At 40.8% G+C, this 16,622-nt stretch overlaps 1 protein-coding gene across 4 annotated transcripts in view; it reads right to left on the reverse strand.

The window, feature by feature from the left end:
• Nucleotides 1–16,622, reverse strand: part of sgip1a (SH3GL interacting endocytic adaptor 1a) — a 59,090-nt gene that overhangs the window by 13,233 nt on the left and 29,235 nt on the right. For 3 of the 4 annotated variants that reach the window (XM_068590047.1, XM_068590046.1, XM_068590048.1), the window contains 12 exons: nt 10,935–10,998; nt 10,335–10,359; nt 9,663–9,725; nt 9,180–9,243; nt 8,454–8,635; nt 5,166–5,177; nt 3,779–3,800; nt 3,595–3,685; nt 2,680–2,765; nt 1,805–1,885; nt 1,119–1,193; nt 145–912 (listed from right to left, as the gene is read on the reverse strand). In XM_068590047.1, coding sequence (XP_068446148.1) covers nt 145–912; nt 1,119–1,193; nt 1,805–1,885; nt 2,680–2,765; nt 3,595–3,685; nt 3,779–3,800; nt 5,166–5,177; nt 8,454–8,635; nt 9,180–9,243; nt 9,663–9,725; nt 10,335–10,359; nt 10,935–10,998 — 1,533 coding nt within the window. The remainder of the gene's footprint in view (nt 1–144; nt 913–1,118; nt 1,194–1,804; nt 1,886–2,679; nt 2,766–3,594; nt 3,686–3,778; nt 3,801–5,165; nt 5,178–8,453; nt 8,636–9,179; nt 9,244–9,662; nt 9,726–10,334; nt 10,360–10,934; nt 10,999–16,622) is intronic. The other variant, XM_068590049.1, reaches the window with a different exon arrangement.

Raw genomic sequence — 16,622 nt, forward strand, 5'->3', positions numbered from 1 at the left:
ACTTTCTTGAAGAAATTGTGTTTTCTTGATTCTTGTTGTTCTTAGTTTGTACTCACGATTGAATGCACTAATTGTAAGTCGCTTTGGATAAAAGGGTCAACTAAATAAAATGTAATGCAACAAGAATCATGGACTAATACTCACCACTATTTGAGCCACCAGCTCCAGATGTGGGACCTGGTGACGACACCACAGTCCGATATGTAGGGGGAGGAGGTGGAGGAGGCGTAGTCCGGCTCCCCTGGCTGGCATCGTTGGGCGAGGTGACGGTTTCGCTTCCATCTTCTTTGGATTGGATGAAGTCTGTGTTCTTGGGCTGCTCCTCTTGAGACAGAACAAGAGGCGGTGGGATGGAGCTTGTTGCAGGCCCATCAGCAGGAGGGGTGCTTGTTGCAGGTCCATCAGCAGGAGGGGTGCTTGCTTTTGGAGCAGGGGCTGGCGGGACGCTGGAGGGGGAGACAAAAGGTGGGGAAGAAGGAATGGGAGGAGACGCAAGCTCCTTTGGAGGTGTAGTTGGTGGAGAGTTGGAGAGATTTCGGACCTCTGGGGGAGGAGGCGATGAGGTCGCGGGAAGTGCAGTGAGCTCCTCTGAGGAAGACGGGGAGGTTAAATGAGGGGAGACAGGTTCTTCTTTTGGGGGAGGGGGTGTAGGGAGAGGTGGTGCAAGGTCTTCTGGAGGAGGTGGCGATGTAGGTAAGGTTGGAGCAGGAGATTCAGGTGGAGGAGGGGAGCCTGGTAGGGGAGGTGCTGGTTCCTCTGGAAGAGGTGGCCGGTTAGAAGATTCTGCACTGAAGCAGACCCATGAGTCACCCGTATCCTCGCCAGCAGAGGGAGGCTGTTCTGGTCCAAAAATGTTGTCCAAGTCAGCTATTGACGGCTTCCTGGTGGAACCGTCTGCTTCTGTTGACACTTCTGAAACACAGACAACCGGTGACCAGGCAAAGGCAGAGTTTGAAAAGGTGCTCAGTAAGTTTATACACAGAGATAAAAACCAGACTGACAGAAAGATTGACAGAGCCAGAAAGTTGGAGATGAAGGCACTGTTGAGATCAAATGTAAAGGTTTTATCCTGAGGTGTGATATAACAGAAGGCGGAAATAGATGAGAGGAGCTCTTACCAGCGCCATCTGCAGAGGCAGGGCCAGTCGAAGTGGTTGAGGTCGGGACATTCTTGGGTGGAAGTGGAGGTGGAGCTGCAATAAAAAAAGTGCGAAAATGAATAGTCCTATAACACAGGAGATTATTTCCAAATAAATTGATAAAGTGAATTCATGTTGGTCAAGATTTTTCTTTTCACTGAAACTTTTGGTGCGCTGCATACAAATGCTGATTATTGCAAATAAAAAAGTATATTTTTTCCGATAATAGCCTAAAACACATGTTGTTGCAACATTAGCATTGAAAGTTTGGATCAAAACATGACAATTTTACCACACCAGCCAAACCCAACAACGTCAACAACTTGAGGAGGGATCATCCCACAAATCATCAACCATGCAGCAAAGCACATTCAGTCACCACCATTCCAGATGCAAGAAGGTAGCAAGCGAGGATGGAGTGGTGGAGAATGGGAGACAGGCACAGAATTCTCCCATAATAAATTACAACCAGCAGTAAATCCTTTGGGTGTGATGAATAGATGACGACATGAAACATGTAATGAGAAAGCAGAATGTTATTGTTTGATCGGGTCAGTTTGCAGGTCTGTTTGTTAGTCGGATGATGATGATGATGATGATGACGAGGTTCATGAGGTGTCCAGTCATTCCAAGGAGAAGAATATGCACAGAATTATAAAACTTACTTCCTGTGGGGAAGGATCTTGTCATAGAGGATTCAGGCTCTGACAGGGGAGCCCCCCAAGGATCGGACTCAGAGAGACCCACTACGTTCAGGAGGGGACAGAACAGGCCAAGTCAGGTGCATTAGAGCCAAAACATGTAAAGGTTGCTGACCCTTTGGTTCTCAAAGAAGCTTTAGGTCCTCCTAATGCTTCTTTATTCTGTGTATTAGTTTGTTGAAGCTGTACCACCTTGAAATCATTTGTAAAATTACATGAGTTCATTAATATTACACACCCCTTCTCTTTATGATCTTGTGAAGATGGAACCAAAATGAGTCAGAAAGTAAAACGTGACCAGTTGTCCCACACATGCTGTTTTTTGTCTAAATGAATCTATCAAGGGAATTTGTGTCGAGTTAATGTAAGTTATGCCTGACATGGCAGTTGCATAACAGCTAGGAGTTCCCTCACAGCCTGTATCACTAAATCCTGGTTTTGGATTGGCTAGAAGCGGGTGACAGCAGAGTCTGCATATTAACAAACTGCACACGAACATGACCAATTTCAACTTTGACCTTCGCAAAGACAGATGGAGTGAATCCACAACTGCACAGTAGCCTGAGGGAAGAACAATGACGTTAGAGAAATAGGTGAGAGGGGGGAGGAGGAGAGTGAGAGAGGGTGTGTGCTCCGACAGCCAAGCAGGGCTTAGCTGGCAGCTTTAAAGAGACAATAAATGTTTGTTCAAAAAGCCTTTTGTATTGTGTTGCTATCATAGTTTGACAAAACAACAACACTGGTAACAACTGTTAACACAAACATATTCTAACAACAGACACAAAGACGTGTAAAGAGACAGAAACGCAGAGTGACAAAGACACAGCGAGGAGGCTTACCTTCAGCTTTTGGTTCTCCAAAGCCTGTTTCCAAGGGAGGCCCAAATAAGTCTGTAGTGTCTTCAGAGACTGGTGTTGGCTGACGGCTGCAACAGTCAAAAAGGTCAATATGAGAGAAGACATTGAGAGAAGACACAGTTACGGAAGTACATTTCAGGAAACAACATAGATCAGGTATAGATTCTATCATAAAACAGGTAGAATACATTTTAATCTTCTCATCCCATCTTAATTTATACATTTCCCACTTGGTATGTGAATATAACAATATTACATCCCTTGAACTGGGCTTCTGTAGAATAGAACAAGATACCAACATGTATTTTATTTAAATAAACACACTGACAGCTTTGCAGATTCACTGAAGCTTCAAGTGGCCGTCCAACGGAATAAACACAATGTTTGTATCAAACGTCTGGGATGGCAAAGGTTGGAAGTTCAACATAATTAATAATGATAATTAAGCGCCTTTGAGTATTTAATAAAGCGCTATACACAATTAACTTATTATATCATCACAGCCTTTGGTTATAGCTAGAAAATTAACTAAAGAAGTTTCCTTCTTTTCTTTATAGACTGTATATCAAAGTAACTCCACACTACTAAGGGTCACTAAGATAGACACCTGAAGGTAGAAAGCAATAAGTCATGTGCAGAATGTTTCAGTAAGACAACACAACTTTAGAGTGATATTAAAATACTGTGAAATAAAGTGAAGTTAATAAATTGAAAAATGATGCAGTTTTTACTAAACTAATAGCTCCATAAAGTCGTTGGTTGGCTGATTGATGAGTTTCAAATGCCAGGCCTATCCGAGCATAACGGGATGTATCATGGTTGAATGGACCAAATTATGATACACATAGCTCCTTAACATTAAGCCCGTCACTTGTCAGGGAACAGCGAGGTGCGTACCTGGGGAGCTGTGGTGCTGGAGCTGGAGCTGGTGTGGGGGCCACTGTGGGTAAAGTAGGGACGACACGTCTCGGTCTGGCAATCTCTTCAGCTGGAAGCATAATTAAAATAGCATATGGGACCCTTGCATCACATTCAATTCACAATTATTAAAAAAAGAACCTGGACCACGAATGATACTCACTGGATGTGTTCCTTTTCAAACCCTGTAACAGGAAGAAATGACAGTAACATGTAAAAACAAAAACACAAAACAGCAAAGATTCACTAACAAGTAAAATCGTGCATCAATTCTAATTACATTTGTCTATAATGTTCCTAAAATCCTACACGTCAAACAGCTGCAATTACACAATACGATGTAACTGTATGGCAAGTCAACAGTTTACTTTATTACAAAAAGCAAAGTGGTTTAACCAGAACACTGATGGAGACTGTACAGTGGTGAAGGTCAGAGGATGAACTTCAGCCTCAGGTTGATTTAATCTGAGGAGACCCGTGGAACATTGACCCTGTCCAGCTACAAACTACAGCGGTGCAGGCTTTACAGCAGTATAAGGTTCTGCTACTAAAAAGAAGTTTGCCTTTATTAGACAGCAGAGAGAAGAGACATGAGAAGAGAGAAATTGGGAATGAGTTTTAGCAAAGGTCAGAGAGCTGAACACAAACCAGGGCCCGCAGTCCCAAACCCCCAGGCAACCCCCAAATGGAAATACTGTTTGCAGTGTACTGTAAATAGCATTTCTTATGCTTTTAAGTGATTGATTTAACACTGCACATTCAGTGAAATATGACAGTTCTAACAAATCACCTGTATGTATATGGAACAGCAAAATATCCACGGTTAGGGATACATTTTAAATCAAGGAGACTTAAAAAAATGCTGACCTAACTGTGCTGTGAGCAGCGGTTTGAGGCGTTACAGCCAAACCTAAATATTGGAAAGCTTTAAAAACATGCTTTTGAAGTCTTAAGAAGCCAACCCTAGTACTAGAAAATAATTGAGTCTGATACAGTTGGAATGCAAGACACTTAAAAGAGGAATGAGTTTTGTTGTTGAAGAGGCAACAGCACCATAATATTGCCTCTCCAGCTGTGACACCCGTGTCTATGTGAGCATATGTATGAGTTCGCCCTATGAGGGACACAAGAGGCCAAGAGAGGCAGAGGGCAGATGAGAAGAGGGGGAGGGAGGGAAAGAGAGGGGGGGAGACGGTAGCTGTTCAGATGAGAAGACACGACGATGGGGAGTGACTGAAGTAAGACATCAAAGGGTCCAGCTGTCAAAAGTGCAAATTTTCTCCCACTACAGAGACCAAGCATGAAGCCATTCAAAAAGAAAAACAAGCACCTTAGCAATCTTGGAGATCTGGAAAAGAATATTATATATTTATTTGTTTGAATATGAACGTCAAAACAAATTAGCAAACAGTTTTGACCCATCGCCTCACCTAGAACCCACCTACGCATTGTCTTATTCAACTGACAAGGTGAAGAGCAAAAGGGTACAAGAAGCATGCGACATATTTGTTTGCCTGAACCCAGGAAGCTGAAAAGAAAAGGACACTTACCGGGCTACGTCTCTGTGACCAGCAAAAAGGAAGAGAGAACAGACACCTGGTCAGAGAGTGACAGATCAGTAAAGCAGACATCCTATACCTGAGGAGAAGAAAACGTTTGGCCTGGCCGGTCAGATTTGGGGATAAGGAAGAGTACATGTCCGTGTTCAGGGCGCTATGTGCTCAAATGATTCACATACATATATCTGTGTTAATGCCTTCATCGCTCTCTTCTAATGATGACAATATATGTCTCTATTGCCATCTATGAACCTGCTGTGACGAGTCATCCAACAACCAAAAAGCTTGACAAGCTGGTGAAATATCTCCCTTCTCTTTTCCCCCCTTCATTTTGTATCTTCATCTCTATATTTCTTTATGTGATCATTTTTGTGAAAAACAATATAATTATTGCTATTTTGTATTTTTTTTAGCTATTACTTTATTAGTCCCCACTCTGCCCTTTTTAATTTCTGGTGAAATCTTTCCATTTGCCTTCGTCACCTCCGTCTCGCATCAAGCCTCCATCTCCCCTCATCTCTCACTTGTGTGCTCGATCCAGTTGTGCAGTGAGCCGTTAGTGATTAAAGTGATGCAACAAGGGGGCGGGACATGCTGGAAGAAGAGATTCAGTTCATTGGCTAAATTGGTGCAGGATACAGCGCAACACTGTTTGTCATGACACCTTAGCCAATCATTGTCTCTCTGCTGTAAGTAAAGAGGAAGTTCAGTCACACACTGTGACCTTTTAGCCTCTGTCAGAGTCATAGCTCTGGTCTTCTTACACACAAGTAGTTGTGTATACTGTAAATGACGATGTCTAAAATGAACCACTGAAAACAATAATGTGATTTGATGTAAAAGAATCCCAAGATTAATTTTAGAAATTCAATATTGCACCTTTTCTTTTGGAGTAAGGACACATTTATATTTATATATCTGAACAAGGTGACTCCCTGTGGCTGGCTACATTAATGGCCCTTGATACTTTTGTCTTTTCAATTAAGCCCTTTGAGTTTAAATGCTAGTAGGCATAAGACAAATGAGAAATAATATGAGATTCAATACTGCTTATTTTTAAGTCTCTCACATCTTAGCTCCAGTTCTGACCTTTTTCTCGCCTCCTCTACTGCTTCATTTGGACTAAGAACTGGAAGCTCAAAACTCCTGAACTAATTAAAATCAGATTTTAGACGTCTTAGTCAGTGGAAACAACTTTAAAAGACAGCGCAGTTGTACTCCAAGTAAGTACCAGGGCAAACAAATCAACATGTGCCATGAAAATGCACTCACACGCATGCACATGGAGTATTCTGCATAAATCACAACAATGAAACACACACCCACCAACAGAGAAAGCACACAACATTGCTGTATACATGCTGTGCTAATAATAAAGCCTATAATTATTACACTCTAGCTATTTGTAGTAAGCCTATTCTCAGAAACACAGAGCTATAAACACAACAGCATGCAAAGCAAAGGCTTACCGGACTTCTCTACAGAGGTGAGTATCATTAGAGGCAGCCAGAGAACGAGAGAGACATATATAGAAGAGAGGGGTGGAATAGTTAGAAGACTAGAGGGGGGAGTATATTAATGCTGGCAAAACACAGCAAAGCATCCAAGCACAATGTAGGCAGCCACTACTAACACAGCTAGAGCTGTAGTACTATGGCTCCCATCATACACATTACCCACTACTCCTCCTGACATGATGTGAACACCAAGGTTTTATGTGAAATAAGCTCTTAACCTGCATCGTTGTTTTCCTTTCACAAGCTAATGTGCAAATGCATAATTCATGCAAAATGTGCCAAATTCTTTACAGAAATTAAGCTCATGCAAACCACTAAATTCAAAACTAAGTATCAATGCATGATACTAGGTATACGTTCCAAAGCTGGGGTAAGAGCTTGCCATATTAATATATGGAAAACCAACATGAAGAGCAAGAGCACTAACATGCAGAGTCTCAGGTATTAGTCGAGGGAATCTCAATGATTATTCAAATGGCTGTGGGCTCTTGTCAAGTGTAAGTCTTGTTTTTGAAAATAAGAAGTCTGGAATAAAGTTGTACTGGATCAGTTCAAGGAGAAGGAAAGATGTGGAAAGGATCAGTGTTTGCTTTTGGAGGCCTGTTAACATTTGGACCCTCTTCCTCTTTTCATCAGACCATTTCATTGTCAGTCCATAGCCAAGGTTACGCAGAGTTGCCAGGGACTCAGAGTTACTCTGGGACTCATGTAGTTTATTTGTGAGGGAAAAGCTGTGCCGAGGCAAACGTGACGCTAATTTGAACTACGAGAGGTGAAGGTGGCAGTTGCGTAATTACAAGTACAGGCCAGCATTACAATGTCGTGATTTTGGTTAACATTGATTTTACTTAACTGCATTAGAGAGATCTCAAGAAGATGTTCAGCGAAACTTATTTCAGATACCTTTTTAACAATTACTGCTTTGTAAAAAGTATTTTTGATTAATTGTCTGTTGAACACAAATGATCTTAGAGTCGTATTTGTGAGCAAAAACCTCAAAATGAGAAGAAACAACCAATGTTTACCATCTACTACACACGTGAACACAACCATAAACTATTTAACCATTATCAACACCTGATAGATGAATAGAGCCAGTGGATAAACACAGAGGCTGGATTAAATTATTAAATGCAGAAGCTCAAATGACCACAAGCAGTCTCGCTGAGCAGCACACTGACACACAGTTTCACTGTGCCCACTTTCCTACGTGAATTATTCAAGATGGTCACTCAAGCTAACTGTCCTCGCTGGGGAAGAAAGGGATTGTGGGTAGGTAGGGGAGGCCTGTTTCGGAGTGCCTCTGTTGAATACAGGCTGTGTGATGGGAATGTGTGCTTGAATTTGGACTCAACGACAAAGCTGCTTCACCTCAAACAAGAGCTTCACACCTAGCTGCTGTTGTCGTGTTAAACAACACCGGCCTCAATGTGATAACACTAAACAAACTAGTTTGGTTGTTATTTAAAAAAAAACAAAAAAACAAAATAACAAGAAGTAGTGACCCGTGAAGAGCTCCCGTCCTTAGCTAAAACAAAACAGTGATGAAGTAGGAAAGATAGCAGCACACACAACATCGTGCAGCATCTCTGTGGGAAACACACACATGCACGGCCGCATCCCACTAAATCTCTCTATACGTTGAAATATGATGGAAGAGGATGGCGATAAAAACATGAGTGATTCTCACACATTATCAACATCTAAACACTGATAGACAGCCGCCTGTTAAAGAGAGGGCAGTGATGTCAGAGCTACTCACCATAGGAGACGGGGACAGGGCGATGTTGCCTATGGAGGCTTTGAGCTCGTCGACTGAGGGCACACACGCTACGCGATCGGACGGCAGTGGCTTGATCTTGATTTTGAACTTTTTCCTGTGGTCCTCCTCTCCTTCCGACTCGTCAGAGGAAAAGAAGTGGGGCTTTTTGATGGTTGGCGGTGGTGTAAGCGTCAAGGAAAGTCTCCAAAGTTAAATTAATGTTGTCCAGGATTTGTAGAACTGAAAGTTTGGTGCCACAAGAAAAAGGTGCATCCACCTCTAAATCAAATAAAACCTTCAACATAGGGAGGAGGAAATTGCAAAGTGATAAATATATTGGCCTGATAACTTTATATACATATTTATATATATATGTATTTATTTATATGATAACTTAACCTTAGGTAAATGTAAATTGAATACTTCTTTAAAGAGCAGTTGACAGACTTTGTCATCACTGTACCTGCAGTCGATATCTCTTTTAAAAGCAGGGATATTTGATTATTAAGATTTTTTGCAGACTCAGCTGAATTTGAGAGATAATTAAATGCATCCTCCTGTGAACACAATTGCATACGAACTAATTTCTTTTTAGTGTGCACCAAATTTAACAAATCCCGTACTGGATTTCAGATGCAATCCATTTTTGGCGAGCCGAGGTAACTTAGCAGAGAAAAAGAAAACATGAATCCCGCCAAATGACAAATCAAGCAGTGCAGAGGATATCTCCCTCTTCTGACTCCTCATCGGGTCTCATGCTGTAGCCTTCATCATCCACCTCGGGAGAGTTCTGAAACACAAATAGTGACAGTGTTAATCTCTTTCTACGTTTGTATGATGTCATCAGTCACACACTACTGTGACATTAGTTACATAAAGCTGTTGGTTAAAGTAGAATCTTGATAAAAATGTGCTGAATTGGCGACTCAGATGGTAGGTTTTATGTTCAATGCAATATGACGAAATGCATATCCATAATGGCCATAATCTGGATCTCAAATGCAGGCAATTTAATGTTGCAAATGATAAAGGTTAAACCAACTTCATTGCCTGCTTTGATCCCAAATTTGTCAATAGCACACACATTTTTCAAAAAAATGGATCAATAATATACACTCATTCAGGGCAGTAGTTTTGCGGGCGAGTCGTTGACGTTAAGGCTAAACTACTGTTTGAAAAACAGCATAAAATAACAATCCTATCACTTACATATCTCTCCCAGTCGATATCTTCGTAGAAGCCATTAGGGGCCCCGTTGGTCTTCTTCTGAGACTGAGAGGAGAGAGACTCTTTGATTAAAATCCCAGCAGTGAAGGTACAGTATATTCTGCTCTACCACTGGATGTGTTTCTAAGTTAGCTGCTGTCACACAGATCCCTATTTTTCTCTTACAGGCCTTATTTATTGTTTGTTTGGTCACTAATGATTGTATAATAAGGATGATTATTGGTATTATCCCAACATGCTGCTAATCATCCAACAGAGCTGGATAATATTTCAAGATTTAAATCTCCTCAAGCTTCTCCAAAGGACTAAGGGGGGATATCCTGTTCCCTCAAAGCCTCCACCAAGAGACTGCTAATGAAACTATAGATGAAGCTGGAGGCTGACTGATGAGCAGAAGAACATAATGTGATGTCTACAACCAGTCTAAGCGACTATATATTAACTATTCTAGAGATTAATCTACTCCACAAGGACTAGGGATCAGAGGTCAGTACCGATTCAACCTCTTGGGGTTCCTGGCAAGTAAAAAGAGCAAAAAAATAAACAATGAACTCAAAATCACATGTCTTGATTTTCTCCAGTTATACACATGTAGAGTAGTAGTAATTTACAAATTAAATAATGGGCTGATATGACGTGTTTTATGTTACTTACACCACTGTCTCTGTCTGGGGACCCCCTGTGAGGATTTAAAGAAGCAGAGAGAAGAAAGGACAGCATGAAAATGAAGTGCTTTGCTAATTATTCAAGTCAAAATATTTAATCGGGATATTTAGGAAAACCTTTTCATGCCACGCTACCACACCCACACACTTACTCATTCGTACGTCAGGGCACAAATCTTTTATAGAAAGTGTCTCATGCAGCGTTACAACCATCACGATTACAGAGATTCAGCAAACTGACCAAATACTTCTACTTCTATTTAAGTGATCCAACTGATCACTTAAGTCTTTGATCCTGCTGTATTTGCAAAATTTCAGAACATTTCTGCAAAGATTTTAACAGAAATATCATTGGCTGGTGGCAAACAAATAATGTCAGATGCACTGGATATGGGACGCTTGTTGCATGCTTGTATGTATAGAATCAGCTCTGATCAACTGGTATTGGACTAGACCTGTACTTAACACTAATCCTGTATTTGTTCAAACGTATTTTAATAATTTCATTCTGCTCTACCTGCCAAATATAAACATTTTTTTTAAGAAAATATATTTTTATTTAGATGTTTCTCTTTGGATATGTACTTACGTGGAGTCATTGTCCTTCTCTTTCTTCCGTATCCCGAAGGCCTTCCTGGTACGTTTTTTCAATCCTAAGGAAAGGAAGAGAAAAAGTACAAATTATTGCATGAAGGGACACCAAAGGCCGACCGAAAAGCCGCTGTGCGTGGATGGGTTAAAGGGTAGATGGGGTCAGCTGTGGTGCATCTATCGTCCAGGCTCAATGCTTTTATGCATTATTGAGTGACTGGCTGCTCCGCTTGAAGCACACACACTGTCTTTCCACTCTGAAAATGTGTTCATGGTCATCGCAGATGGACAGACAGCCTTGCAATACTCAAGGCCTCTTCTGGAAATTAAAAAATCATTAGCACTGTGAAAATCAATACGGCAATAATTTGACAAGAATAGCTTAAGAGCGCCGATGAGAAACCCGTTATAGTTCACACAGCTGATAATACACAAAACTTCAATCAATAATGCTGCAGAAAGCGTGTGAGATCCAATTCCACATGGGTTACCAAGGCAATGGATCAACAGCTGCTCCAATGGAGCTGCTCACTGACCAACAGCACAAACAATGCCTGTGTTAAAGTGGGAAACTGTGTCTCAGTGTCAAGAAACATTGCTGTACCTTTATGAAAATAAAAGTCTCAAATGCAAAATCATCTTTAAACATGACATAATTAATCCTGTAAGGAAAGTGGGCAGTGAGACACATCCAACCCCCATCCCTTAGTTTCATCTTCATTTTTTCCAGTCAACAAACTATAGTTTTCACCTCGTCTTTTACAACAACTCAAGCTTTGCAGCTCTATCAGGGTGCACTTCAGACTGCATTGACAACGGGGGTTTACAGCAAATGGTTTGTACAAAGTAAACTCAAATACCATTGTACATAACAACAGGATAGCACTATAGTACAGGTGTATAGGTTATATTTCTCCTAAAGACGTAATTCCTGCTTTAATAGAGTTTTGTATGATTCATTTGCTCAATCGTACTGTACAAGTATCCCAAACAAACTCAACCTAAAAGCTACTGGCGTATTCTTACCCCATATAAAAGCCCAGTTTTCCCCCTCCATTTATTTTCTGATGAATCCTCGACTCTCATTCTTCCTCGTCTGGTCGTGAATTCATCACATCATCTTATGACCGAGCCTATCTCTACCTCGTACCACATGCGGGTACACACACTGAGCCTTTGAGCAGTAACCTGATGCCACACACATGCTCGCGCACACACACACACACACCTACACACACACACGTCTGGTACTCAAATTCAACACCACTGACTTCACTCATGAATTAAAGACAAATGTCATCATTTCTTACATTTGATGGATTGTCTTTACTACTTTGACATTTGGATCAGCTTGACCGCAGCCAAAATAGTAAATCGATCCAGAGGGGCCTGCTGGCCACGAGAAGTCTCAACCAGAACTATCCTCTCACTGATCCTGCTCACTATTCCATCTTACATCCTGTAGACAGCTGTTGTCACATCAAGTAAATGTCAAACGTCAGAGGAAGTCATTTTGTATGCATACAAAATGACGACACATTCACAAACACAAAGGATTGTCCCTATATACATGAAGGTAGGCTCACAAACCCCTGCAGCAATTTCAAAAGCCTATGCAGAGACAGTCAAACACCTTGAGAAACAGCGCTGGATGAATATTCATGGTCGCCAGAGGCGATCAGCACCTGTTTCTATAAAGGTTTCCGGTTCTTCCTCAGAGACGGTGGATAAAAATGAGATATGCATACATGTGAGATGCATAGAGCATTTTTTTAATTGGGTGTAACTGAAGGTGTAAAACTCCTGCCTTATAAGAGGCTTTAATTCGTTAGGTCAATTCAGTTTGCAAATTGCACACGGTGTGGCCTTGAGCGAGGCAATGCAAAGGAAAGATAAATACTTTTTGCAGTATCTTTTTAAGAACAATACACTTGTGACAAGGGTGCTTGACCCATCCTACTGTTTGTGTGGGTGCTTGTAAGTTAGTATGTGTTGTTTGTTCATTCTGTTGTGCACACTTGTGCTCATGTACAGACACCTCCTGCCGATAGCGGCGATCAAGTGTTAGCCCCAAAGTACTGACGGTTTAATTCATGTGAAGCCAGACGAAAGATCTCTTCTTTCATTATGTGGCTTGGCGGATTCCCTATCTCTGATCTTGGTGAGGCATCTGCCGGACTTCTCAGCGTGAGGACACAGTGTGCTCTCTCGGTCTGTCGCGTAAGAAGGGAAGGGAGCTTTAATTGTTCCTTCAAACAGCTGTTCTGCAATGCGACCAAAGTTTAAACACTTCAGTTACAGTTTGCATTTTGAGGCCATTCACAAGCGCAAATTTCTTCAGTATTAGTGCTATCAGGTTTTCTTCATCCTTTTAATGCAACTTGCATCATGGCAGCATCTTCTGTTTCACTTCAGGCAACATTAAGGAAAACCACCCATTGCTTATTCTGAATAATTACAGATTTATTTTCAAATATAATATCTCAATAATGTAATAAATTACTTTTCCATGTTTAAGGTACAGCAGGACCTAAATCTGAGTGGATGACAAAGTGAGAGATTACACGAATGTGTATGGCAAGGGTTAATTAATGGAGTAAGAAAGAACACAGCGAGTGGCAAACACTGTTTAACGACTTAATGGCTTCCGTTCAGAGGGATGCTAGCACAAGTGCTAACATCATTAGTGGTCTCTTCTCAAGACAGTAATGTAATTCTAGGAAAAGCCAAAGGACATGGAGCAAAACAAGACAGGACACTGCCAAACAATATATATATATATATATATATATATATATATATATATATATATATATATATATATATATATATATATATATATATACTTGCAAAGGTTTTGCTCTGCAAGGAAAAAAGTCAATGTGGTCTCTAAAAAGAGTTGAGGATAATCTTGGAGTGGGAAGCTAACTTCATAAAGAGTCCCAAGTGAAAAAAACTCACAACAGGAGTAACACCACTCAAAGCAGCACTGTGTTATTTTTATAACTCAGTAATGTCCACCCCAACCTACAGAAAAAGGTTTGCGGAAACACTGCCTTTAATAAAAAGGCCAATCTTGAAACACAGCAATTACAGAATACCCTTCTCCCGTTATTAAATTGAGCAGATGTCTACAAGAGCTCATTCCATGCTCGATAAAATTAACTTATACTGCACTTAAGGCTATTAAGAAAAGGCTTAAAATCTAGGCTTGTCTCGACCATCTGTCATCTACAAAACTCAGAAAGGACCTTTAGATTCCCTATATGGTAGCATGCCCTGCTGTGTTTGGAGGTAAAATTTGTCCTTATAGAGTCACTGATGAACAAAGCAGGAGTTGGTTATCTCAATGAAATCTTTGAGAAACTACAAACAAAATGTAACACTGCAATCTCACATAAAAATTTGATTTTTGAGGTAAACTATTTTCAAATATCATCAAGTTAACCTTCCTGCAGCATCTGTCCAATGAATCAAGTATTGCTTTAAATGAGTCACGTCTTAAACTAAGAGCCTGCGTTGTGTGATTGGGACTTTACTGTGGGCGTGTTGCCTATGTCTGCTTCTCCCTGGGGTCCCCGGTGTATTAGCCCAGAAGCTACATTAGCGTCTGAGTCAGAACTAAACTGGAAGGCACACCTTGCTCTTAACACAACAGCACAAAATCGCAAATCACATGAATTCTGATGTTCATGGCTTTAAAATACTATGTTTGATATAGAACCATTAGATTAACTTTGTAATTTTTATATTCTGATTGGGAACCCATTTGTTAAATCTACTAAGAAGCTGATAAAAATGTCTAAATTTAATTCAGAGCCTGTATAATCCATCCATCCAGCACGCTCAGGTGGGGAAAAAGCATGAGAGAATTAAAAGTGTGAAGGCATTGGGTTGTTATGGGTATTGAGTCAAGCTGTTGACTAAGCTTGGAAGAAGCATGTTGATCCACTGACAGGCGGGTAGACAGGTTAGCAGACAAGGAGACAAGTAATTAGTACAACAGGACGAAGGCTGGCGGGCGTATAAACAAGCAGACGAAGAACAATATGCAGACAGAAGACAGTACAGTAAATAGACAAGGAAACAGCACGCACTAATGCAAGCATACTGACATCCTGGAGACAAACGGCCATATTGCAAACACTGAGTTTAAAAGGCTTTTTTGTAGGAACTTATCCATCCTTCTGACCTTGAGGGGCAGGTGTGCAGAGAAAAGCTACTCAGGACAGATACACTCACAATGACCTCGCAATGCTGCAATGATGCTGAGACAGAAAAATGCCCAGATTTCATGGGCAGACACATGATGTGGAGAGATCTGAATGCAGCCTCCATCTTATATCATGCACTGATTTTGCAGACGTGCAAGGAGCTGAAAATCTCAACACTGAAGTATATCGTTAAAAGAGGCAGAGCAGAGTTATTATTAACTCGGGGTGTGCCGACAAAGGATATATACAGCAGCTACTGTGAAACACCCTCACAATAAGCTTTGAAATATGAAGCAACATGTCTTACAATTTAATTCATGTAGAGAGACTAATTTCATAACCAGTTTCCTGGAATGTAACACGAACAAGGCAACAGGAGATGAAGGCAGTCTCCCACTGTTGGTCACAAAATATCTCGACTGGCACAGGAAGGAAGAACGACATTTGGTCGATCTGTGCCACCTGCGTGTTCTATGCTAGTCACCACTTCTCGAACCTTCCGGTCTATAATCTACGATGAAGCCGAGAGGACAGAAGCTGTCCGTGGAAATGTCCCAGCTGTCTCATTACCTGGCAGCACAAACGGAAGGCTAGGCCGTGGACTTTACCTTCAGCCTGGCTCTGTGTTTCAGTGAAAAGGCCTGTGTCAGTGTGGCAGAGGAAAGACAAAGAGAGGGTGTCAGTTTGCGTTTGTGCTTGTGGATGCTAAAATTAGGCCTCGACTGTACTGTCCAGGTGGCTGCACTGTGAGCTATCAACTGTAACAGCGCACGCGCACAGACACACACAAGTCTGTTTTGTTGCACAGATGCACCATTTGAAAAAAATAGATGTTTCATCTCAAGTGACGTCACCATCCTCTAAGGAAAGTGGGTCAGGGCTAGAAACCATATAGCAGCGTGCCGGCAGAGCAGAGATGAACAAAAGATGTTTGAGAACGCTAGAATGACGATGAATCATCAATATGTGCACTGATTCTGTTTCCATTCTATACCTAACATTTTGTCTATTTAAGCTTCTTTCTTAATTTTTTACATGGACAGATAAATAGCATAAGCATGTAATGAACTGTGGAATATATTTGATTATTTGATTTATTATCTGGCCGGTGAAATCGAATACCAAATAGTTTTACAGAGCCGAATCTGACATTTTCAGTGTTTTCTCTTACTAAAATAGATTAGTTAGTTGGAAAAAAAGGTTGTTCTGCAATAATTTTAATTATTGATCAAGTCATTTTGAAACAATAGCAAAATACACACACCACAAATTTATAGATGATAATATTTGCTGGTTTTCTACAACAGTGAATGAAACAATGTGGGTATTTTGATTGTGGATTTGAGAAAAAAACAAAAAGCTAATTGAATATGTCAGCTTGGGTTTTTGCAAAGCGTATTGAGCATATTTTGAGCATAGTTTTGATCAATAAAATATTTGAAAGACTAATCAATGAGGACAATAACTTATCG

The sequence above is a fragment of the Clinocottus analis genome, unplaced genomic scaffold (genome assembly GCF_023055335.1).
Source record: "Clinocottus analis isolate CAN_PGR_092001 unplaced genomic scaffold, fCliAna1.0.p SCAF_23, whole genome shotgun sequence".
In the NCBI taxonomy this organism is placed as follows: Eukaryota; Metazoa; Chordata; class Actinopteri; order Perciformes; family Cottidae; genus Clinocottus; species Clinocottus analis.